This window comes from Aythya marila (assembly GCF_965140915.1).
Source record: "Aythya marila genome assembly, chromosome: 4".
Classification (NCBI taxonomy): Eukaryota; Metazoa; Chordata; class Aves; order Anseriformes; family Anatidae; genus Aythya; species Aythya marila.
Genome location: NC_139045.1, coordinates 20,891,737 through 20,914,775, shown reverse-complemented (window position 1 = coordinate 20,914,775; position 23,039 = coordinate 20,891,737). Strand labels below are relative to the sequence as shown.

The 23,039-nt window shown below is 42.0% G+C and overlaps 1 protein-coding gene across 3 annotated transcripts in view; it reads left to right on the top strand.

The window, feature by feature from the left end:
* Window positions 1-964: 964 nt before the first annotated feature.
* Window positions 965-23,039, top strand: part of WWC2 (WW and C2 domain containing 2) — a 99,112-nt gene continuing 77,037 nt past the window's right edge. For 2 of the 3 annotated variants that reach the window (XR_014317443.1, XR_014317444.1), the window contains exon 1: window positions 965-1,531. Coding sequence is in view for 1 of the 3 variants with exons in the window: in XM_082759676.1 (XP_082615802.1) it covers window positions 1,401-1,531 (131 nt within the window). In the remaining 2 variants the exon portion in view is untranslated. The remainder of the gene's footprint in view (window positions 1,532-23,039) is intronic. The other variant, XM_082759676.1, reaches the window with a different exon arrangement.

Here is a 23,039-nt window from a genome sequence, read left to right as displayed (position 1 = left end):
AAACCCTGTTAGGCAGCGGACAAGTCTGGTTCTTAATAAGTATAATTTGTATCAGAAGAATAATTCATAAAGCTGAGTGCTAAACGGAGCTATAATAGAGTAGGCAAGCAGATTTAAGAAAGAAGGAAACGAGAAGACAGATCTGGATTCCAGACCCCTCTCTCCCAGGAAAATTTTGTTTAATCCAGTAACAGCTAGGTGGAAAGAGACAACATATTCTGGAAAATAGAAAAAAAACTTGGGTTACCTAGGACTCCCGGACGCTAAACTACAGCCATACTCTACCACTGGTGTTCCACTTGTGGTACCAAATCTCAGGAATCAGATACACATGCAAATGAATAGAGCTCATTAAGTTACCTTCTATCAGCTGAGCCATGGTAACTAGCCTCACATGCTCTTCTCCTGTGGCAAACATGAGATAAACATAGAGTAACTCACACCTGCTTTCTATACTTAATGCAACATAGGCGGCTGCTTTGCAGGCCAGGATGGCTCTGTGCACACAGTACATAGATATTCTCTGCTGGTGTCTCTGTTTAAAAAGAAAGAAAAGTTTGGATTAAAGGGGAAAAGTTGAAAACTGAAATGAAAAAGAAAACCTTAGGTATTTTAAGCGTCAGCGTCCTCTCCTCAACCCTTGAGCCTTGGCACGGCTCAGAGCGAGCCCACCTGAACGCCCCCCAGGGCTGCGAAGCCCAGCTCGTGAGGCTCAGCACCTCTCGCCAACCCCGACGGGAGGGCGAGGGGAGCTCCGTGGGGGCGGCCACGACCCGGGGCAGCGAGGTACGGGCGAGGCTGCCCCCAGACGTGCCCTGCGGGGCCGGGACAGCCCCCGGGGCCAGCCCCAGACGCGGGGCCGGCCCCCGGCCCTCAGACAAAGGGCTTGGGGCAGCCGGGGGGCAGAGGGCTCGGGGCGGCGGAGCGGTGCGGGAAGCCGGCCCGCTGGGGAGCCGCGGGGCCTCCCTCTCCGCCTCGCCCGTCCCCTGCCCCTGCCCCACGCCGGGCATTTTCCTGCCTCGCTCCTCGTCCCGCCCCGCTCGGGGCCCGGCGCGGTCTCGGCGGGCAGCGCCGTCAGGGTTAACCGCGAGGAATGCGGCGGGAGGAATGTGCATGCAGATGAGAGGGATGCTAATCTCATGCTAATGAGCGGCGGCCGCGGCCGCCCGGGGCTCAGCCGGGCTCCCCGCACCCGCGCCCAGACGGCAGCTGGGCTCCGCCGGGAAGCCTGACCCGGGCTGCCGCCCGCCCCGACATGGTGGACTGAGAGCCGGCGGCCCACCAGGCTTCGCCGGGCTCCCCCCAGCGCGTCCCCCGGCCTCCCCGGCCCGGGCGGGGGCTTTTCCCGCTTCCCTTCTTTCTTTCCGTCCCTATGGAGCAGCTACCCCCGCCCGCCGACCATGCCTAGGAAAGCGGGGAATGGGCAGCTCCCCTTACCCGATGGCTGGGAGGAGGCGAGGGATTACGACGGCAAAGTCTTCTACATCGACCACAACACCAAGCAGACCAGCTGGATCGACCCCAGGGACAGGTGGGTGCGAGGCCGGGGGGCACGGGCTGGGAGCACCCCCCTGTGCCTTCCTCCTCCTCCTCCTCCTCCTCCTCCTCCTCCTCCTCCCCATCGGCACGCTGTGTGCGAGCCCCTCGGTGCCTTGGTGTTGTCAGGCTTTTACGGACCGGGGGGGCCGGGGCACAGCACAACTCTTTCCGGAGGCAAGCGGGGTCGCTGGAGTTTGGGGAAACTCTGCCTGGATGCCTGGGTGGCGGGGGCCCGGGGACAAAAGGTGGCCCCGGGCGCGGAAAGCAGCCGGGCTTCCCGACAGGTACAAAACTTGGCGGCTCCCTCCCCAGCCCGAGGCGCTGCCCGGTCGCCATCCTTCCTTCCCCCGCCGCCCCCAGCGCGGCGGCGGCTGTGGGGCCGCCCCCCGGGCGCTGCCCCCTCCGGTGTCCCGGTGCCGTCCCCGGTCCCGGTTCTGTCCCGCCCGAGGAGGTCTCCGCTGCTCCCGGGGGGGGAGCCCGGGCTGCCCGAGGCCTCGTGTGTCCGCTAGGCCTCGGCAAGGCTCGTTCCTCTCAGCCCCCCTTGGCTGCTCTCAGCGCTAAAATCGGCAAAAGCTGCCCTAAAACGCGGCGTGAGCCGGGCGGGCAGTCTGCACGCTGCGAGCACATGAGTCGGTGGGGCAGGGCTTTCGGCTGGGGCTGGCTCCTGCCTCTACGGGGGGGCTTCAGGCTCCACAAGTGGCTGCCTGTTAACAGGGTGAGGCTGGGCGCCCCCGGTACCTGTGGTAAACCCATGCACTGTGGCCAAAGTGGTCCCGAAAAGTTCTTAAAAACCCAAACTTTGCCTATATGACGAAATCACGTGTATTCCCTATCACACATAACCTATACATATAACTACATACAAAATACAACACTGTGTGCCAGTTATCAAAACCTTCTAAAAGGCATTATAAATTTATGGGACAAGCTGTGCTGAATTATAAATGAAGGCCCGGCTTTGTATTTCGCTGGTGGAATTAGAAAAGGCCCTTGTGACAAAGTTTGCGGCCCGTGAGCTGCAAAGGGAGGCTTTGACAAGCATCCTCTGCTGTGTCAGGCCTGCTGCTTGTTGTACTCGGTATAACAGCAAATTCCAGTAATGGCAAACATAATGCTTAACGTGTTTTAAAGTGTAAGGGAGTTTAAATACCTTGTAAATATTAGTGAGCTGGTAAAGTATACAGGACAGTGGGTTTTATTACACCTGTAATAAACAGGCCTTTTGGGGTCACTGAGTTTATTTTTTCACTGCAGACAATAAGTCCTGTTTTTACTGTTTCTAGAAATAACATATTTAAAGTTTCGTTTTTAGACTTCTGTGTTTGCGAAGCAGATTAAAAGGTGGTATAACTGAGGTAAAGCAAAAAGAAAATTCGAGTCTACTCATTATAATACTGCCTCATGAGTATATCAGTTTATTTACTTTTTACACGTTCTGTAGCCTTCAATATTTGGTGGTAACATTGGTGGTAATATTTGGTGGTAACACTTGAGTCTTCACTTAACAGACTGTGCAGTTCAGTGAGTAACAATTGTCTGTTTGCCATCTTACAGGTATAGGATAAATAGTGTTTCATTAATACGTTGATTACAGGCGAAAGGGAAATCAAGTCCTGAGACCTGATAGCCTGTAATGAGAACTAAGGAAGTAAAAGACCTTGTTCAGAAAGTGTTTTGCGTGACTGACAAGGGTTAACAATTATTTCCAAACACCACAAACAGAAAGAGAGATTTTGTGCTCAGTGCTTGAGCAAATCTACAATTTAGTATACATGGCTCAACTGTGAAGCTGAATTGCCTGCACAGGAGCCTGACAAGCCCATTTAATCTGCAGTTTACACTGCTTGTATTTACAATATCTGTATTTACAATCTGTTTGTATTGGTGACCTGGTTTGGAAAAGCGTTTGAAATTGAATTGTTTGAAAGTCTCGTGATGACTTTGTTTGAGATTGCATTGTATTTTCCAGGTATTTGGAGAATGTATGTTCTGAAACCATGTAGGACAAAATGAGGGCTTCCTGTCAGAAAAACTGGAAAGTGATCTTCCAAGTTTGTTATTGCAGTAAAATCTGGAATTATGCTGTGTCTAACTTACCTGAAATAGTCAAAATGAAGACTATGGATTCTACAGGAAGACTAGAAACACATTACCTCATTTGATGATACTTGCAGACTTTGTTTTCAACTTTTGTTTTTTTTCTGATGGAGTTTTTCATAAAGTTTTCATAATGTACTTGTGGAATATTACAGTACACAGGCTCCTAAAATCTTTTACTGGTAAAGCAAGTGTGGAATATGTATGTTTTTATGGACCATTTTTCTTCTGCTTTTATTGTACAGCATTCTCTGGATATTTTTACATAGAAAAGTGACACTTGAAATTTTAAAATAATTTTTTAACCTCTTTGATTGAGAAGATGCAAATAGTGGAGACAAGCACTGTGAGACGACAGCTGTATGTCTGTGGGTCGTCGGGTGTGTTTGGGCACAACTAGGAGTCCTTGTTACTGGTATAAAATACTCATGTCTAGAAATAACCTGACAGTTGAAAATAACATATTCCTAGGCTTCTTGGAAAATTTTGTGGGGTTTGTTTGTTTCCTAAACGTGCCAGTACTTGTTTCACTCACTTTTCTAGATGTTCTGATAGTACATGTAACTGTTACTGCTTATGTGGTGCAGGTTTGTTGACAATAATGATAACTTTGTGTACAGCTGTGAAGAAAATCTCACATCAGCTTCATGCTTGTGGCTTAGTTTTCAGTTTTGCCCACTTCATTTATCTGAGTAAACCCATTGACATTAGAGAAGCTCACACTAGCAAGGGCAAGAGTGACTTGGCTTGTGTATTTCAGGGAGTGCTGTGAAAGTTATTTGAATTGCTCTGTTCTTTAGATTCTTTTGTTTTCTTTTGTGCTGTTCAACAGTGATTTCTCTCTCTGAACACTTAGGTTATCATATTGGTTTGTTCTGAAGACTGGTGACCCAAGTGAGAAGGCACTCTGAGATGGAAGTGCGAGGAGGAGAAGATGTAATGACAAGAACATGGGAGTTGTAGTAACATTTTCACTGGCTAAATATATGGGTGTTATTTCTTCTGACTCCTCCAAGCTATAGCAAACTGAGATCTCACTGATCTTATCAGTTCCTCTGAAAAAGATTTATTGTAGAAAGGGAAATAGCCAAAAATATCAATTGTATCATGCTGTTACTTGATAAATTTAGGAACAGACAGCTATGGACTGGAGAAAGTGAGCCAGAGGAAAAGGTGTAAAAGGGCTAGAGGAATTTATACTCTCTTTGAAGTTCCCTTGAAACTCTTGCAAGTTTCTAGGATGCTAAAATAATGTGTTTTTTTTGTTTGTTTGTTTCTTTCTTTCTTTGTTTTTTTCATTGTTTCCTTTTGTTTGTTTTCTGATAGGCAATTAAGAAGGCCTTGCAGTTGAGACAGAAATTTAGAAAGGAAAACTACATTTTTTTCCATCATGTGGCACATTTTAAGTGGGCCTCATATTTCTTACAGTCCAAGGTGGAACCAACAGAGTAGAGCACCAAAGAGAAACAGAATAGGAGACAGGAATCTCAGTAACCTCAAATCTTCAGCAGTTGGATGATGTTTGTGTTTCTCATCAGGAATGCAGGGCTTCTTGTCTCCTGGTTTCTGCATAATAAATGGTCCATGCTCCACTACTCAGCATCACCGACTTTATATATATATTCTTTATTAATAGCTTACCTAAAATGAATTTTAGGCATAACTACATAAACAACAAGTGCTTGAGAAACATAGGATATGCAGAAACCAGAGAGCTTCTCTACTCAGAAATTGTGGAAGAATTTTCATAGTGCTGACATAAGAAGGTAATGCGGTTTCCATTGGTGCTTTCATCTTTTGGGGAGTTGAAGGCACTACAACTTCTACCATGGATTTCTGTAATTTGTGTGAGATTTGTCTGTCCGAATTAGCACTTTATTAGTTGGTGACAGTTAAACTTTGCATGCCTTTTTCCCTCAGAAAAGAAGGGCACATTTTTCTTTCTTTTTTTACTGGAACTTGCTTTCTCTTGTCCTGTGAACATCAGAATCCCTGAGAAGGAAAGATACAGAGGCTGAAGCTACTTGAGCAGGAAGGCTGTCATCTTGTCTCCTTCCTGGACACTATAGTGGCTCAGGAGTGCTTGGTAGGAGACTTAAAGCCATTTCAGGTGGAAAGTTAGAGGAATGGGGCATATACTGTGCCATACTTCTACCTTACTGTGTTGATAGAAGTTAAGGGTAGCATCAGAAACAGGAAGTGGGAAAGGGAATAGCATGATGGAGATGTACCATTAGAGGTCGAAGAATACGTTTGGATCAGTTCTTTTTGTACAGACATAAGCTGTGTTGGGACAATAAGTAGAATAACTTACTTTCTGAGGTGTTCTGTGTCAGAGGTGCTAGGCAGGCACAGTTCTGTGGGACACTGGTGACTGTAGGTAAGAAACAACTTCTGGCACGTCTCCCCCCTGCCCCAGGAGCTGTAGTGGTGGTGGTGCCCACAAAATTGGGACAAAAATAGGAGGATGATTCACCTGTCCTTTGAAGAATTATGATGTTAAATTGAAGCGTTAGTCATTACATTTTGAAAGGGATGGTTCTTAATTCTCTTTTAAGTGCAAATTTTCACATTGCAGGTTTAAGGTACAACTGGAGCAATGACCTGATAAATCCTTTCTTCAGGGTCCTGATTGCAAAGAATGAATTTAATGGCAAACTGTCCCTGAAAGATTCACTTTCCCATTCCCTTTCTATTTCCCCTTGCTTCTCCCTTGTTGCTAGCAGTGGAGGATAGTGTGAGGCCTTCGCTTTTTGGTGGCATTGAGCTGTTGAGTGATTGCCTCACCGTACCTTAGGAAATAATAATCTTAATATGAAATAGTCACCTGTCTGTTCTGGAAAATCAGCAGAGGACCATTTGATGACACACTGAAGTGTACAACTTGCAATAACTGTGTAGTAAGATAGAACTATTACTTTTTTTTTTCCCCAGCTGTGTTTCCCAGTATCTTTTCCTGCCTTGTTTCAGCCTGTAGCATCTTTACTGTTTGTTCTTTATCCTCACTCCACATAATTCATAATTTGTTCGTGTCTGCTTGTCTGTTCAGGAATGTGCATATTCCCTGTGAAACTGTCTGGTATCTTATTCTGGTTTCAGTGACAGGTTGGGAACTGCTTTTATTTAATTGCATATTTATTCAAAATAAAACCTGCGATGCAAGTACTGAACTCGCAATGAGAGACTAGCTGTGTCTGAACTTCTGACACCTTCATTTGTTTATCCGGTGTAAAGTAGCATTCCAGTATTACAGCGCTAATATAGCTGTGATAGCATCAGACAGTGTTAAAATACATAGTGATTGTGTCTGTGGGTTTTTTAACCAGTCTGTCATTTGCTTGAGGATATGTGTTGTTGGTTTTAGCATTAGTGAAAATGGCTGCGTAAATCTCAGATAACGCTTTTATTCTTTATTTCTCTGGGAGTGATAGGGCTGCTCTGTATCTTTCATCTTGGAGCATGTAAAGTTAACAAGTCAGGAAATGCAGGCTATTTGCTTATGTGTGCAAAGTAAGTACCACTGCTAAAGCCAAGGACTGTGACCTGTTACGTAAAATGGGGCAAGTGGTCTAGACTGTGGTTTATCCAGACCTGTGTCTGTAGTGCTTACCTACCGGAGCTATGTTGATTAAAACCTATCTTGACTTGCAGGATAGCATTACTGTAGTTCTCACGCGCAATGTAAGCCATGCTCAATGAGAAATTGTATGCAAGAAGGAAAATACACCTTTTCTCAAATGGAGCAGAGCTGTTTGCTAGAGATGTTTTCCTACTACAACTAAAAAAAGGAACCCTTCGGAATTACCTGACACTTTCAGGAAAAGGAAACTGGCTTTACTTTGAAGTAATGGCTGAGAAAGAAGTTTTCATTGTATGGAGAAGTGTCAATAGAGATCAAATAGGACAAGTTATTTACAACTTTAAGGATTTGTACAGTTTTTGTTAGTTCTTGTCTTTTTCTAGCTACATAACTTCTGTTCAACTCTTTGGTTAAAATTCAATACTTGGACGTGTTATTAAGATTATTAGGAAGAATAAGCTTAGAGGATTCCCTGCTTTCACTTACTAATGTTTATAATGGATAGACAAGTTGAATTTTGTGAAATATGTTGTTGTTCTTGGCATTCTTTTTAGTCTAAAAAATGTTACAGATATTTGAGTTTTTATAATTTTTGTGTCACTCAGATGACTAGAAATCAGAAGAATACTAATGGAAATAATGGAAGATGTTGAAAATGGACCAGCATATGGCAATATTTACATGGTGACACATTTTCAGAAAGATACAAATAAAAACAATGCTGAGATTCCCAAACTATTACGCCGGGACATATAAATTCTTATTACCACAACCTGCAGGCAAGTAGAAGAGGTTTGTAGAGGGGTAATGCATCCTTCTGTCTGGATTGTCACGGTCCTGTTTACCCATCCCTCTCCTGACACTGAGTAGTGATCTAGGAGGCAAACAATAATTACCAGGAGGCGATTTGGCTCAAACAAGTTTTATAGGATTATTTTCCAGCAGAATCGACTTGTGTCATTGAATGTATACCAATGCTGCTGAGAGGGAGGAGACGAGTCCAGAGCTGGGAACAAGAGGGGATGGCTGATTTCCATTGTCTATGAAGCAGATTAGAAATTCTTTGATTTTGGAGTATTTTTTTCTCATTTTTCATACAACACGTTATAAGCTCTGCTGCAAAGTATCACACCCTGCAGACATTGGTTTGCAGTAAAATTAGGCAAGAAGAATGACAATGTAACTCAAAGCTTTTGAGTGTTTTATTGGGTGAAGCATACTGGAGCTGTTTGTCTGTATGGACAAATTGACTTGCCCCTCATTTGGAAGGAGCAGCCAGTGGCTGGAAAGGAGAGTGATGTAGAAGTTATCTTCTCCCATCTGTTACTTGAGTTACTTACTACATGGTTTTGCTTTGTGGATGTGGGATTTTTGTTCTATTCTGTTTTGAAATAGCACATTTAGAGCTTTGCTGAATACTCTTCTCAGTGGTGTTTTCTGATTAAAACCACTGGTTTTAAACTGAAGTTCCTACCCAGTGAAGTCTGTCTCTGACTCTTGTGTTTTTAAAAAGACAATGAGAAGTTGGTTTCTTTTTATCTTATTTTCTTAAAATGTACATTTTTAAGGCTAATTTCCTTTTGGAATTTTTTTAAATTGTTTACGACTTCTGGGCCAAGGCAGTATGTCAGTGATATGAATGTATTCTGTCAACTGAAACAATCATTTGCATCTCATAGAACAAGATCAGATGCTATCCTTTGAACTTGAATACTGTTTGTACTTGAAGAAAGGCAACTTTATCTCATCAACTCTGAATGCATATTGTATTCAAAGTAACTGTTTGGATATGTAAAGACATGTATTGTCTTGGGACAGCAAACAAAGTCTGTCTGCTCTTGATTCATGCTATAAAGTACCGCAGGTTGGACATATTTTGGTGTATCTGTACTATTTTTCTCAACTCATTAAATCAAACTTCAGTCTTTATTTGAAAAAATAAAAAAAAGCTATACTGGAATGCTTTCCATAGTAAACTGTTTGTTCTTATAATCAGGATTTCAATGTCTAGAAATACCAGTCTTGCTTTTGCTTTCAGTATAGGGAAAAAGATCGAGAAGGATCTGTATTTTCAGCTAAATCCTTCTAGGACGTTCTATTTGTGTTAGCAACTTTCTCATGCTGTTAATGATGAAGAGTACTTTACACACCTATTGTTTCTTTTTAAAGTACATTCAAGTGTGAAACTGTAGTCTTGCCCAGATAAGCTTATCTATTTTATGGCCTGCGGATCTGGCTGGTGAAGAATTATTGCTCTGATTCAGTGCCGTGCCCTTCGCTCTTCAGAGCTTGCCTCGTATAGCTGAGAATGTGTGACAAGGCTGCAGGTATCGCCAGGCAGATGGCAGGTGAACTTTTGGTGTTTTGCAGATTGAGCACAAGCCCATGGTGCTGCATGGCCCTTGTATGACGAACAGCGCCTGTCTTTTAGCTACGTGGCAGGTGTATGTCCTGGTAGCATCTTGTCAAGGAAGGGGACTTGCCTACAGCACAGGTACCCTTTGCCATATCGCTACGTGGCAGTGTCTGTTTTGATCACACGTTGGAGGATGCTCTGGATGTTTCTGTAGTGGTTCTGGAGGAGGAGGCATGGCCCACTTCAGCTGAAAATGCAGGCTTTGTAACCTCTCTTGCTGCCTGTGGTAGATTGCAGAAACATTGTCAGGGAAAGAAATTTATTTCCTCTTAATGAGGAAACAACGGGGTGGGATTTTTCCTTTGTTTAATGTTGTCAGCTGTTAAACTGTGGTCTTGTCCAGAAGCATCTGTCTCATGGCCTAATAATCTGACCAAGGAAGAGTAATTACTCTTACTCAAAGTCTTGTCCTTTCATTCTTAATTTACATTTACTTGATTAAGCTGAAAACATTTAGGAAGACTTAAAACTTTCTGCCTTTTCACTGGTGTTAACAAAATGTCTCTGTGAAAGCTAATTCCTGTTAGAAGTAACCACGTGCAAAGCTTCAGCTGGTTAATAAACAGTTACTGTGCATCAGCGAAAGATGTAATCCTGATTTTAAAACTACTTTGTAAAATGCAGTTATTGAACAAATGGTTACAGTTCCTGTCCTGTGATTTGATTCAGTTTCAGGAGCCAGTCTGGCTGCATAGGACATCCAGGTGGGTGCTGCTGTCCTCACTGTAGCCTTATCAGTGTGGAGCCTGAGCAGAGATTTTGCCTTCTGCTCCACGAAGACCCAGTGGGGACCACAGGCAGGGAGCAGGGTTTGTAGTGCAGTAAGGCTGGAGTAGTTGTGAGCCAAACAAGGGAGGGAATGTTTTGGTTTTGTTTGTTTTGGGAGGGCAGTGGGGAAGTGGGACATGTCATAGAATGTAATGCACTTTGCTCCTCTGATGTACTCTGTGGTTACAATTGCTTATAAAGCTCCTTTCAACTATGTTGTCTTCTGCGTTTTTGTCTGACATGCACATGATATAAACCTTCTTCATGAACTAAATGACGTCTCTTTTTCCTATGTAGTCTGTCACTCAGGTGCACTTCTACTTCTCTTGTCAAATATGTGTTGTTAATTGGAGTTTGAGTTCAATTTTCTAATGTTTTGGCTGCCTTTAGTTAACAGTGAATGTCTAGTTTCAGGTATTATTGTTTTGTATTTGTGCTTCCTTGGTGAAACGCTGACTAATGCAATATCAAATACATATATTTTTATTATTATTATTTTTTAAGAGGTATGGCAAACATCCTATGAGATACTTGTGAGCTTTCAGAAGCTTAGGAGCTTAGTAGCCTATTTCTTTAGGATGTGATGGCTGGATGGGAATGTGTTAACACATAGCTTCCCTTCCTAATTTGTCGCTTGTTGTTGTAACTTTGGGGGGAAAAAAAAAAAAAAAAAGTTAGGTCATAGTTCTGCCTTGAGAGCTGTATGGGGCTTAATTATGCTTTTTTGCACTCCTGGGGGATGTATAGCTGGGCATGCCAAAGCCCACTCAGTTCCATCCAAGCTGATCCCATATTCCCAAGACCTATATGGTGTGTATTCACCTTAACAAAGGGAAAAAAATCAAGTCCTTTTTAGCTCTTCCTATCAGTGGCTGTCTTAACACATTATGCCATTTATGATAAATTTTCAAGCATGACCTTGCAAACATTACGTATATATTTTATTATTTTTTTTGTCATTGATTAATTTTTCTCACATTTCCTGTAATGGAGAGTTTTACTGTCTGCAGGGTCTGACCCAAATGGCATTTTGTTTTGGTTTTTATTGTTGTTGCTTGAGACATTTAGTACAGGGTGTAGAGATTTGCATTTGCTTCCCCCTCTTCTCTGTTTTGTTTTGTTTTGTTTTCTTCAGTTTGGACACAACTGAAGAGTGGTGAGAGATTCTAATTTGGAGTGCTGTGGCCTTCTCTCCAAGAGAGATTTGCAAAATAAGCTATGATAGGAGTTTAAGGCACGAAACTATTCAGTACTAAATTCCAGAGAGCGCAGCGATAAACTGCCAAAACTGGAATTGGAATGTCCATAGTGTTGGAGTGAAAGAGGGAAAACAGAATGCTGCTGGGATGCTGCAGCCTCCCAAGGTCTGGTTTGAATTTTTCCCTCTGAAGTAAAGAGTAGCGTTCCCTTTAACATACCGGCTTGGAATGCAGACCTGAAGAGAAGCTCCAGCTACCGCTGTGTTACAGTACCTAATGGTTCCTGTACAGGAGGAGGTTGGCTGAAGTGTTTCCTATTTCCCACGTTCTTTTGCAGTTGTCAGCTTTGTTTTGTACAGAAGTGGCAGGCTGAGGTGGTGCTTCAGTGAGTTACAGCATGAAGAAGGATCACTTGGAATGGGAGCATTAAATATTTAAAATACTTCTTTCTGAGACATCAAGTAGTAAATAATTGTTCATAAGAGCATGCAATGCAGGGTAGTCTGACAAGGAGCAAAGACCTTCCTTCTGTCATGTCCCGTGTATTGCAGTGTTTGAAACGAACTGTTAAAGTATTTACAATCATTCTGGTAAATGGGAGAACGCTATGGATGTGAATAATCATCTGAGACCTCTGCGGGACATTCCTGAAATACTGTTCAACTGACTAGGGAAATTATGGGATGCAGCAAAACACACAAACACTGCGTGCTCTTTAGTCAGGCTCACGCAGTCAATGGTTCACTACTATACTAAGTAAGGCATAATACAACAGGAACTTAGGCATTAAACGTGATTTCTTCGAGTTTCTGCGCTTCAGATGTTCTTTACTGTTTTTTATTGTTGTTTTTTTGGCCCCCTCTGTTTTTCTATCTCCTCTTTCAGAGAAAGACTTCAGAGAACTAAAGTTTGAGGTTCGTAAAGGAATGTCTCTTAGTTAGACTGCTGTGTTAGCTCATTTACTGATACTACAGTCTAGAAGGTGAATTGCTCATAGCAAAGCAAATTATTATGGTGATGTGCATTAAGCTTTTGGGGTCTTGTTCATGTTGCTTGCTTGTTGTGTTGTTCGGCCTCACTTGCTAGCACTGCTTACAGTGATGTAAAATGCTGTGCTATGGGAGGTTGTTGATCTGCATTCAGGACCTGGCTGGCCCATTTGCTCAGAATATGTGAAAATCATCAAAACTTTGTTTTTTTCCAGGCAAAATTTTGGCAAGAAAAATAAGCCTTGATGACAAATGTAGAAGAGTTAAGTATTTTTCCTTTAAATAAAAAAAAAACAAAATCTTTAGAACCTCCTGAAGCCATTATTTCCTGTCCCTATTTGTATTCTGTGGAAGAGAGACCTGTAAGTGTTAAAACAAGTATTTCAGGGGTTTATAACTTGCCTTTTTTGCATTATTGACTGGGCAGAATGTGGCTTTATTGGGGGAGATCATCAAATTAACTAAACGTGATATTTTGGAAAAAAATCTTTGTTTCAGAGAAGTAATGTGTTGATCCTGTCTGGTTAAGTTCAGGGAAAGCACCTAGGACCATTCCTCCTATGAAGTCATTAATCCCAAACACACATACCTTTAATGGCAAAATTCAGTGATGACCAAGGAGTTACAAGAGAAGGACACTAAAATGTGCTGAACTGGAGGGGGAATTATGAGGGGAGAGGGAGGTTACTGGTGGTGCTTTGCCGTGCGATGACATTAACAGAATCATTACCTGCTTCAGCAGCATCCGCAAAATAATGTAGATCTTATTTTGTTCTTGCTATAAGTCCCATGAGCAAAAATATAGAAATCAGCTTTCTTTCTTCATTTGAAGACTCTTTCTGCACTATGTAATAGTGAAATAGATCTCTGACACCCAGCAGTTAGCATGTACCTTGAATTTTAGAATTTGATGGGGAAAATGTAATATACATCTAGTGATTGGTTTATTAAAGGTACCTGTGTGAGGCCTATGTTATTTGCAGTGTAATCTTAAAATTAGTCCTAGTATATGTACTCAAAACATCTCATTATTATTTTTGTCAGTTCCTCCAAATGTGACTTTGGAAGGGACAACATTTTAAAGTTTGTTCCAGAAAGCACTTTGAGAGATACGGATGATTGAAAACAACTCTCCTGAATGGCACCTTGCTGTACTCCATAGATCATAACAGCTTTTATTCACCACTGTGATTGTTTTTTAAATTACTACCTGTGGATGAATACTTGAAAGAATTGCCCTGCTGGCTGCATATTTGGTTTGATTGGGGGCTATCTTGAAGTTGTCTTTAAATTACATGGGGTTCTTGATGATCCTAGCATTTTCTAATCTTCTTTCTTCTGCAGTTTTGTTTCATAGACTCTTGCAAGTTTAGGGAGAATAATAATTCTCTTTAATTTTTTTCATCTTAAAAAAAAAAAAAAAGTCATTTTGAGCTAAAATATTCAGAGATGCTTCTTTCAAAAATGATAAACGGGCTGTTTATTTTGCATTATTCTTCCCCTGAAGATGTAAATTTTGTAATGAATGATTATTTTACTAATAGTTGCTGATGGACTGGAAACTATTTAATTTATACAAGATGCATTTGTTGCAGGGAGAACGCCAAGTGACATCCATGAGAGCGGTGTACAAAAGCGATGCTGCTTTAATACTTTATTAAAGTATCAGTATGGCAGTAATGTGCTACATGTTTTTCAGAGGTGGATGTTTCATTGGACTGTCACTAAAAAGGCAGAAGAAAAGAGAGGAAATGAATGTCACGAGACAAAGTGACAGTTGAAGTTAGCTGAAATATTTTGAATAAACAGCTTTTTTTTTTTTTTTTTTTTTTTTCCACAAAACTTGCAGTGCTGATAAGTCCGTATAAAATGTTACATTTTTCTGTGTTGATGAAAATTTTGTCAGGGAGCTCTTTTGGGAGCGTGAAAGGCTGGGAAGGTTTTATTGCTTGTTAGGCAGGGCGCTGCTCTGGAATGTGAAAGAATCAGATTCCAGTCCCTGGCTGGACTCAGAGCGCCTTGGTGCTGTGGAAAAGCCATCTCCCTGCCCCTGATGAAGGGGACGGGGCAGGTACCTGAACACCCAGGTCCGTTTCCTTCACGGCTGCAACCCGAGGCAACAGGGAAATCAGCCTCCAAGTCGGAAAATGGAGCATTGCAAATGTTTTTCTGGAGGGGAAAAGCAAACAGAGGAATAAAAAGAAACAATGCTGTAAAAATTCCTGTGAAACGTAATGGTTGTCCTCTCGATAGCAGTGAGGTGTGCCTATCACTGGAAATATTTAACCAGAGACAGTTCTCAATCTCCATAAATTCCTCTCCGATTTTTATCAACAGCCGTTTCCAGCTGCCGTGCCCCGTGTTCCCTCTGTTCCTGGTGCACGGCCTTCCTTCAGTCACTCAGGACATCACCCCAGCGAACAAGCAGAAGATAGGAGGGTGATGGAAAGAGGGGGCCGTAGCCCGCCCAGGTATATCACCCCGTCTGTGGGATGAATAAAAGGAGGTGAGGGTGATGGCAGCGGGGGAGAGTGACATTTTTCGTTGTGCTCAAGTCCACCGTCTGGCTGAGCATGGCAGCCTAACAGCACAGCTCAGGCTGCTGGTGGCTGGCAGGGAGAGCACGATTTGCTCTGTACAGTTCTTGTTAGGTTGGCTCCTTGGGCCCTGCAGACAGGCTGAGCCAGGCCTTCCTTCTGCAGATCCCTAAAAACCGAGTTCACGAGATTCTAGCTGGGTTTTGTGCTACCTTTGCCCTTGGAAATTGCTTCCCCCTTTCTGCTTTCTTTTTCTGAGGTATTATAGCAGCTGGAGGAAGCAAGACAGAAGGAAACAAGGACACAAAGGTCAGCGTTGAGGTGTTTCAGTCCTTGTATTGTCTTAGCAGGGAGTTCGGTTTGTTATGGCAGGCTGCAGATATCCCCTGTACCTCAGCTGAGGGATTTCTGACCCTTCTCTGCCTCATTCTGTATGCAGCAGCTGCAAACCATGCTCTGCAGGCCCTACTCTGTCCTGCTCTGCTCAGCTGACAGAGAGACTTAGTGGTCTTTCTGCCTAGAGTGACTTTCACAGGAACATCCCACCACATGGATCCCTTTGACTGTGTCCTCACGGCCCGCAGCAATTACCCAGGCTTATCGAGAACACGGTCAGTCACAACACATCACTGTTACCTGGGCCACCCGTGAAGGCCTTTGGTTATGGCCTAAGCATAGCGTGTGACGGTACGGTAAAGGCCCTTTGGGCATTAGTTAAACTTCCCAGTCAGGTTAGCGAGAGGCTTCATCTTCTCAAAGCTTGCTGCAAGGATCCAAAAATGCCCCAGCCTGCTTCCTTCAGCTGGCACGGTGGATTACCATGCTCCATCAACTGGCCTAATTCTTCGGCTGCCGGTGAGGGTCACCAAGCACTGCTGCTTCCCTGCCTATCTCCCCGCGGCTGGTTGCAGAGGGACAGCAGGAAGAACAATCCGGACTTGGACAAACAAGAAGACAAACTGTTTGTTTCTTCACAAACCCTATCTGTCTCTGTTGCACGAGGCCGTGCATTTCTTCTGTGGGCTCTGGTCAAGCAAAGCCAGGTGTCACTACCAAAAACCAAACGTGTTTTATGAAGGTTTTTGCAGGCAGAAGTCACTTCTGGACAGTGCTGACACAGAAATGCTGATAAAGGCTGAAATCCTGTAATGTCAAGAAATGAACTGTGCTTTTACTCAGGCTGTAGTTCTTTGAAGTGATGTTGCTATTTATATAAGCTACGTAAACCAAATTGGAGACCTTGCTACAATCCATTTATTGTTAATTTAAGTGCTAGAAACACGGTGACTTTAACACAGAGGAAACAGTAAAGTGAAGGAGAAAAGAAATGCGATGGGCAAAATGAAACATTTCTTGTCTCTTTGGCCTGAAGCAGTGATGTCAGCAAAAAGGACAGAGCCTAGGCCCTTTCGCCCGGACTTCAATAAAGAGCAGAGTTTTTCCACTATGTGACCAGTGTAAAAACTAATGACCACAGGATTTGGGGTTGAGAGAGGATAAAATTACCATATCCTGAAAAAGTGAGTGCAGAGCTATGCAAATCACCTTTAGGAAGGAATTTAACTGCTTTAGTTTATTGCAAACCCCTACTTTTCTTCCTTGATGTTTTTGCCTATAAAGTTCAGATCTTTACAGCATAGCACAAAAAGAGATGCTCAGTGTACTGACAACTGAAAGCATGAACAGCATGAACTGATCATCCCACAAGCGCATTAAAATGTTCAGAACTAAATGTGAAAGAATGGATTTTTCATTAAACAAGCATGCAGCACTGATGATTCCTCTTAACTTCTACCATTTCAAAGACTTGACAGAAGATCAAATCTCTCTTTTTATGGCTGATTTAAATCAATCATTGTTCTGTCCGGCAAAATTCCAAGCCCACATTTGAAAGCTCTTTTGAGAATTCTCCTTCCCCCACCCTAGGTTATATCTGCCAGATCAGGAAATTCCAGCTTCTTCTCTTAAACTTACTGTGGAATCCCCAGAGTCTGAAATGCAGAAAACAGATTTTTGCTGGACTGCAAATAATCACGATCCTCTTTTTCTTCCCTAACCTTTTCACATGCTCTCTAAAATAGAGCTTTAGCCATGCTGAGCGCTTGCAGATAAGCTAAAAAAGAATTGCACCGAGTGTCAGGAGTTTGGAAGTCTGTCCTCGTTTGGTCCAAGTCCGTGCTCGTACGCATTCTCTTTAAATGTTAATCTTCCTTGTATTTGTTTTAATTGCTTTACTTAATATACTGTAGGGCGTTGAAATGCATGCAGGCACTTAATGGCATTTTTAACAGATTAGAAGTTTGGCTCCTATTTAATTACACTGCTCCCATTTTTAAGCTTTCCAATCCTTCTGGAAATTGTTTTAGACGACTGATGTTTGTAGGAGGAGAGTCAGAAGTCTAGCCTCCAAGCAGATACATTTTATTTTAAAAGCTTGAATGATACATGAAGTAATTTCCCAAAGGAACCTGAGGATATCATGTAGAATTGGAGGAAAAATAGTATCTCAAAGTATTAATATGTATGTTAAAGATTTTTCACAAAAGCAAGTGATGTAGATTGATTTATGAGAGATAGTATGAGACTTTCATTGAAAAGTTTAAAGAGATTACACAAGTAATTGGATAGTGGAGATTTGTATCTGGACTATCTCTTAAGAGCAATCTTCTCTGTTCAGTTTAAAAGAATAATAAATGGCAAATGGAGATGTAATGCTTATCTTGGCAAGGAGTGACTGCGTACTTCCAGCGTGTGAGCTATTGTTGAGGTTTTTCATTACTCAAACTGTGTAAAAACTTTACATCTAACACAATACTTAAGTGATTTTTATGGAGTAATCATTTAAAAATACAGTGCCTAAGAAATTCCAGAAGTCTGTGAAATCGCAGCTTTCCAGTCAGCTGAATTTACTGAAACATCGCTTATATGGCAACTTGCCTCTTCCAGTACAAAAGATATATACGGTGTGGGAGATTACTGTTTAATCAGTTGTTTATGCTCAGGTGGTGTTTTTCCATGAAAGTGCCTCTGCTCAGTGTTTGAGACAGTATTGTAGCTTTCAGTGTTGTTGGCAATTTTTGAAAACACTTCTTACTGGAGCCTCATTAAGGAACTAGTTTTGGCTTTAAAAATCAAAAAGCTAAAGCTTCTCACTGAAGGACAGAATGCTTCTTAGATTTGTTTTTGGCAAACATGATGGAAGTCAGGTAATATGCCTTTGGTGTAGAAGGAGGCTGTATGTGGAGCATTTCCTTGGCTTGCTCTGGAAAGGTGGGTAGCATTCACAGGATTGGGCTCTTCAGGGATTTACCTGGTTTTGCTTTGAAATTCAAGTAGCCAGGAGATCAAGGTATTGCAATGAGTAGCCATTTTCCTAATTGCCCAAGCAATTCCAGTTCATAATACTGTGGAAATCAAATGCCATTCTCAGTCATTTCTTCCTTTTTTTTTTTTTTTTTTTTTTTTTTTTTTTTTTTTTTTTCAAAGCAGGACTTTGCAACCAGTTCCAGTTTGTTGTTAGCCCCAAAAAATCTTCACCTACCAAAAGCAATCTCCTAACTTTCACCACATAAAGACTGCACACTGTAATTAAACACCTCTCCAGTTTTGCATGCTTCATCTTATCTGTTTTAATAGCTTCATCTTAGGGAGTGTTAGTAGCAGTCATGCATATTACAGCATTGCATGCAATGTCCACGAAGGAGCAGGGTTTCAGAGGCTGCCCCATGACTTGTCCGTACCAACCCGAACTGGGGCTGCGGTTGTTCCACCCTTTAATGTAGCATGGGCATTTGTACCAGTGGTGAACTGGTTAGGCAGCTGAACTGGTGTGGAAATTAATAATCAAATCCCTCCACTCTTGCTAGTTTATTTCTTTGATCTGGCTTGCTCTGGAGTCACATGTGTGTCAGCATGAGTGGAAGAGACGGGGCATGAACGTGGAGCTGGAAGTGGCAGGAGAGCAGAACCATGAAAGCCAGGTTAGAGCTGACTGAAGTGGTAGGGAGCTTCAGTATTTGGCATGGCATAGGCAAGCAACAAAAATAATTTTTCTTTAGGCAAGATATCTTACGGTGGGGTTTTTAAGCACCAAGACAAAGGCAGGCAGGCAGGAGTGAGTCTACTTGCCTATCTGCGTGCATGCTTTGGCGGCGTGGCGATAGCAAAGATTTAAAAACTACATGCAAAAAGCATGGCTAGCTGTGAGATCAGACCAAGGTACTTGGGCACCAGATCTCTGATAACATGTTCCACTGTCTGCTTGTCCTCATGGTGAGATTTTTTTCCTTATATCCAGTCTGACCCTGCTGTTTCAGCTTCTGCCCGTTTGCTCTCATCCTCTCGCCATGCCCACCCATGTAAAGTGTCTGACACAAGTGTCTTAAATCCCTCACAGGCTGCTGTTGGGTCACCCTGAGCACTCTGTTCTCGGGGCTGGAGAAACCCCAGTCCCTCACATTCAGCTCGCTGCCCACCACGACCCCAGGGCTGCAGAGCAGCTCTCCAGCTGGTCAGTCCCAGACTGTAGTGTTGCAAGGGATTTTCCTTCCTGCGTTCAGTATCTAGCAGTTATCCTCGCTGAATTTCATACAGTTCCTGTTGGCCCGTTCCTACGGCCTTCTGAATGGTGATCATATCCCTGATGGTGTTGATTGTTGCCCCCAGTTTGGTGTCATCTGCAAGGCTGATGAGATTGGGCTTGGATGTCACCTCCAAATTGTGGATATAGATATTACGCAGGACAGATCCCTGCAATAATTCACTTCTTCCAGGTAGACTACAACCCACTGACCACTAGCTCAAAAGAAGGCCAGCCTGGGCTGCAGGCTCCTATTACAGGACTGGGACAGACAAAGAGAACTGGTGCTGCACTTCTGGTCAAAAAGTGGAGATTAGCTATGCCTTCCTGCTTTCAAACCAAAGTGGAACATATTCATGGAAACTTTGTATAAGAGGTACTGCTGAATTAATTTGTAACTTCAACTTCTGGGAGGTGCTCAAGGCCAGGCTGGATGGGGCTTTGGGCAACCTGGTGTGGTGGGAGGTGTCCCTGTCCGTGGCAGGGGGTTGGAGCTGGGTGGGCTTTAAGGTCCTTTCCAGCCCAAACCGTTCTGTGATTCCATGGCTAGGTTAGCATTTAGCTTTTACTGAAATCCAATATTGGCCGTGTATTACTTGCTAAAAACGTGATTAATAACAATCTAAGAAATTTGGATTTAAAGCAACATTTTTGTATTTAAAATAAAATGCTTTGTGTGACCAACTCAACAGAAGCTAAAAAAAAAAGAAAAAAAGTGTCTTAGGAAAAGCTCAATTGGCGTATTGACTCATAAACTATTAAATAACTAAATGCTTATTAAGTAAGAACACGTTACAGGGACTTAAAAGATAACTTTTCCTGTAAGTTTGCAGTTTCTCGTGCTGTAGTGTTTATAGTGAGGCAGTTCAAATAATCCTTTCTAACGGGGGTCCTGTTTGAGGTGTATGTGCAAGGTCAAAGTATTTTTTTATTTTTTTAGTCCCAGTGGGGACAATTCTTCCTTTTAATCATTAAGATTTCTCCATTTTTTTTTGTTCCTTTACATTGCCAAAGAATGAAGATTGTACCACACTTGTTTTAGCTATGCTAATATATTGGTAGCTATCTTGGATCAGGTATTAACTTTCCTTTGGTCATTAATACAGAGGTCAGCAGCTTTTGTGTATCTTTGTTGATTTTTTTGTTTTTGTTTTTCTTTAAGCTTACTTTAAGATAAGGTACTGCATCTGACATGGTTTCTGTCCTTGGAATTCTAATTTCCAAAGCTAACAGCCTTAGGAAGTAAAAGAGTAACGGGTTTAATTCATATGTCTGCCAGAAGAGTGAATTCAGAACAAAAATTCCAATAACAAAGTGGTTGCGTATGGATTTCATGTTTATTATCACTGTGGAGCTACTTTTTGCATTTTTGTAAAGTCTGTTTTTGAAAGCAATTACAGTTTTGACTTCAAAATCCTGTGGCAGTGGGGTTCAACTATGACTTTGTTGTACACGACTTTGTTTTGAACCTGCTCTTCTGTAATTTCTGTTTGTGCCTCCTTCTAGTGTGAGATACAGAGAATAATTGCTGCCTGTTCCCTTCCTTGAATGCAATATTTCTGCTCTGTAAGCAACTTTCAAGATGAGTAATTGTAATCTGTTCAGTTACATATGCATTTTATACCCTGATTGTTATTGCCCATTTTTTTCCATATCTTCATCTGTGGTTTTATGTTATAGATGTGTGTGTGTGTGTGTGTGTGTGTGTGTGTGTGTACAGGGCTGTCAGCACTTAACGCTGTGTTAAAGTATAATCACAGTAACTTTGTAGAAATTATATGATGATATTTTCTGTTTGGTTTTATACTCCTTTCCTAGTAACTTGTAAATGAGCTGTTTGGCTTTTTGAATTCTGCTAAATGTTAGGCTGCTGCAAAACCATCTACGAGAAGCTGGATGCCTTCTTCAGCAGTATTGGCAAACATAGTTAATGTCTCTTGCTCCAATTAAAAGTGATTCAGGATACAAGATCTCTTTGCTGATTTTTTGTGTCTAACCTCTTTTTTTTTTTTTTTTCCCCTATTTGGCGTTTCTAAGTGTTAGCTTAAGCAATTAAATTTGAGAATGTGCAAAATAACCTCCTGCTGGTCTCCCCATCTTCTTTCCCCTTCTCACATACACTTTCACCTTGAAAGACAGGATTGGTAAAACATTGCTTTTACCTACTCATGGGAGTATTATGAATATAGTTTCGATGTGTGTACACTTGTTTGAAGAAATGATGGTAATTTACTCTGTGCTGGTAGGGACCACAGCCAGGGAATAGGTTTTAACATACTTGGTGATCTCTGAAGTAATTCCTTAACCTGGATTAGAATTATCTTTGTAAACCAGTGATGCAAACTGCTAACAAACTTGAAGGGAATGTTTCCACATGTAGAAAAGGTAGACAGCCCTATTCCAGTCTGGTAAGTAGAGCATTAGCTCTTCTGGCAAGTCCAGGTTGCCTTTTATAATGTCTCGCAGAATTCCTAAGCTATCTTTGCAAATTACTGCCTTGGAAGTATTTCCTCTGCTCTGAACAGCTGTGTGTGCCAAATATACTCAATAAAGAGGGATAAGGGGGTAGAGGAAAGGCTTCTAAGGGTTCTGTGTTTTTTTTTCCTTCCTTTTTTTTTTTTTTGAATTTTGCCTTTCTAGGAACTGAAAAGCATATCTGACCTTGAAAGATGTTTAGTCAGTTTGACACGAGAGGTAAAAGCTGGTTTCTTTCTTTATTAAGCGGAGAGCCATGCTGAAGTAAATTGAGTATATGTAGTACTCCTGCTAGTGAGTACTAGAAAGTTTGTTGCATTTGTTTAAGGTTTTGGTATAGCAGTTTTTCTTTTTTTTTTTTTTTTTTTTTTCCTTTTTGAAGGCAGTTTCTGGGAGTGGGTGTGCGGGAAGGAAGTCAGAGCAGAACACTTGGATGTTTCCTGTTATATAATCGCTGCATATTTCCCATTCCTCAAATCGTATTGCCAGTGGGAATAAATTTCATCTAAAGCTTGAATTCAATTAATATTGTGAATAAAGAATGTAAAACGGTAGAGGTGCTGAAGGAACTCTATTTTATTTAATGGAATACTATTTTGGGTGTGTCTTGAAATATACAGAGGAAGGCAGTTTAATTTCACTAAATGTATTGATAACTAGAATTAAGTTTTTATTATTAATTATATATATATATGATATTTTTCTTTATCAATAAGTTTTATATATTAGCATCGTTGGAAGGTGGGGTTAAGTGTAGGCCAGGGCATATATCTGAAACCTTGTTGTAACTGTGATTTTAGAGTACTGTGACACCTTGGCACCATGTATTTGTAAGTTGTGTGATTAGATTTGTGAGAAGC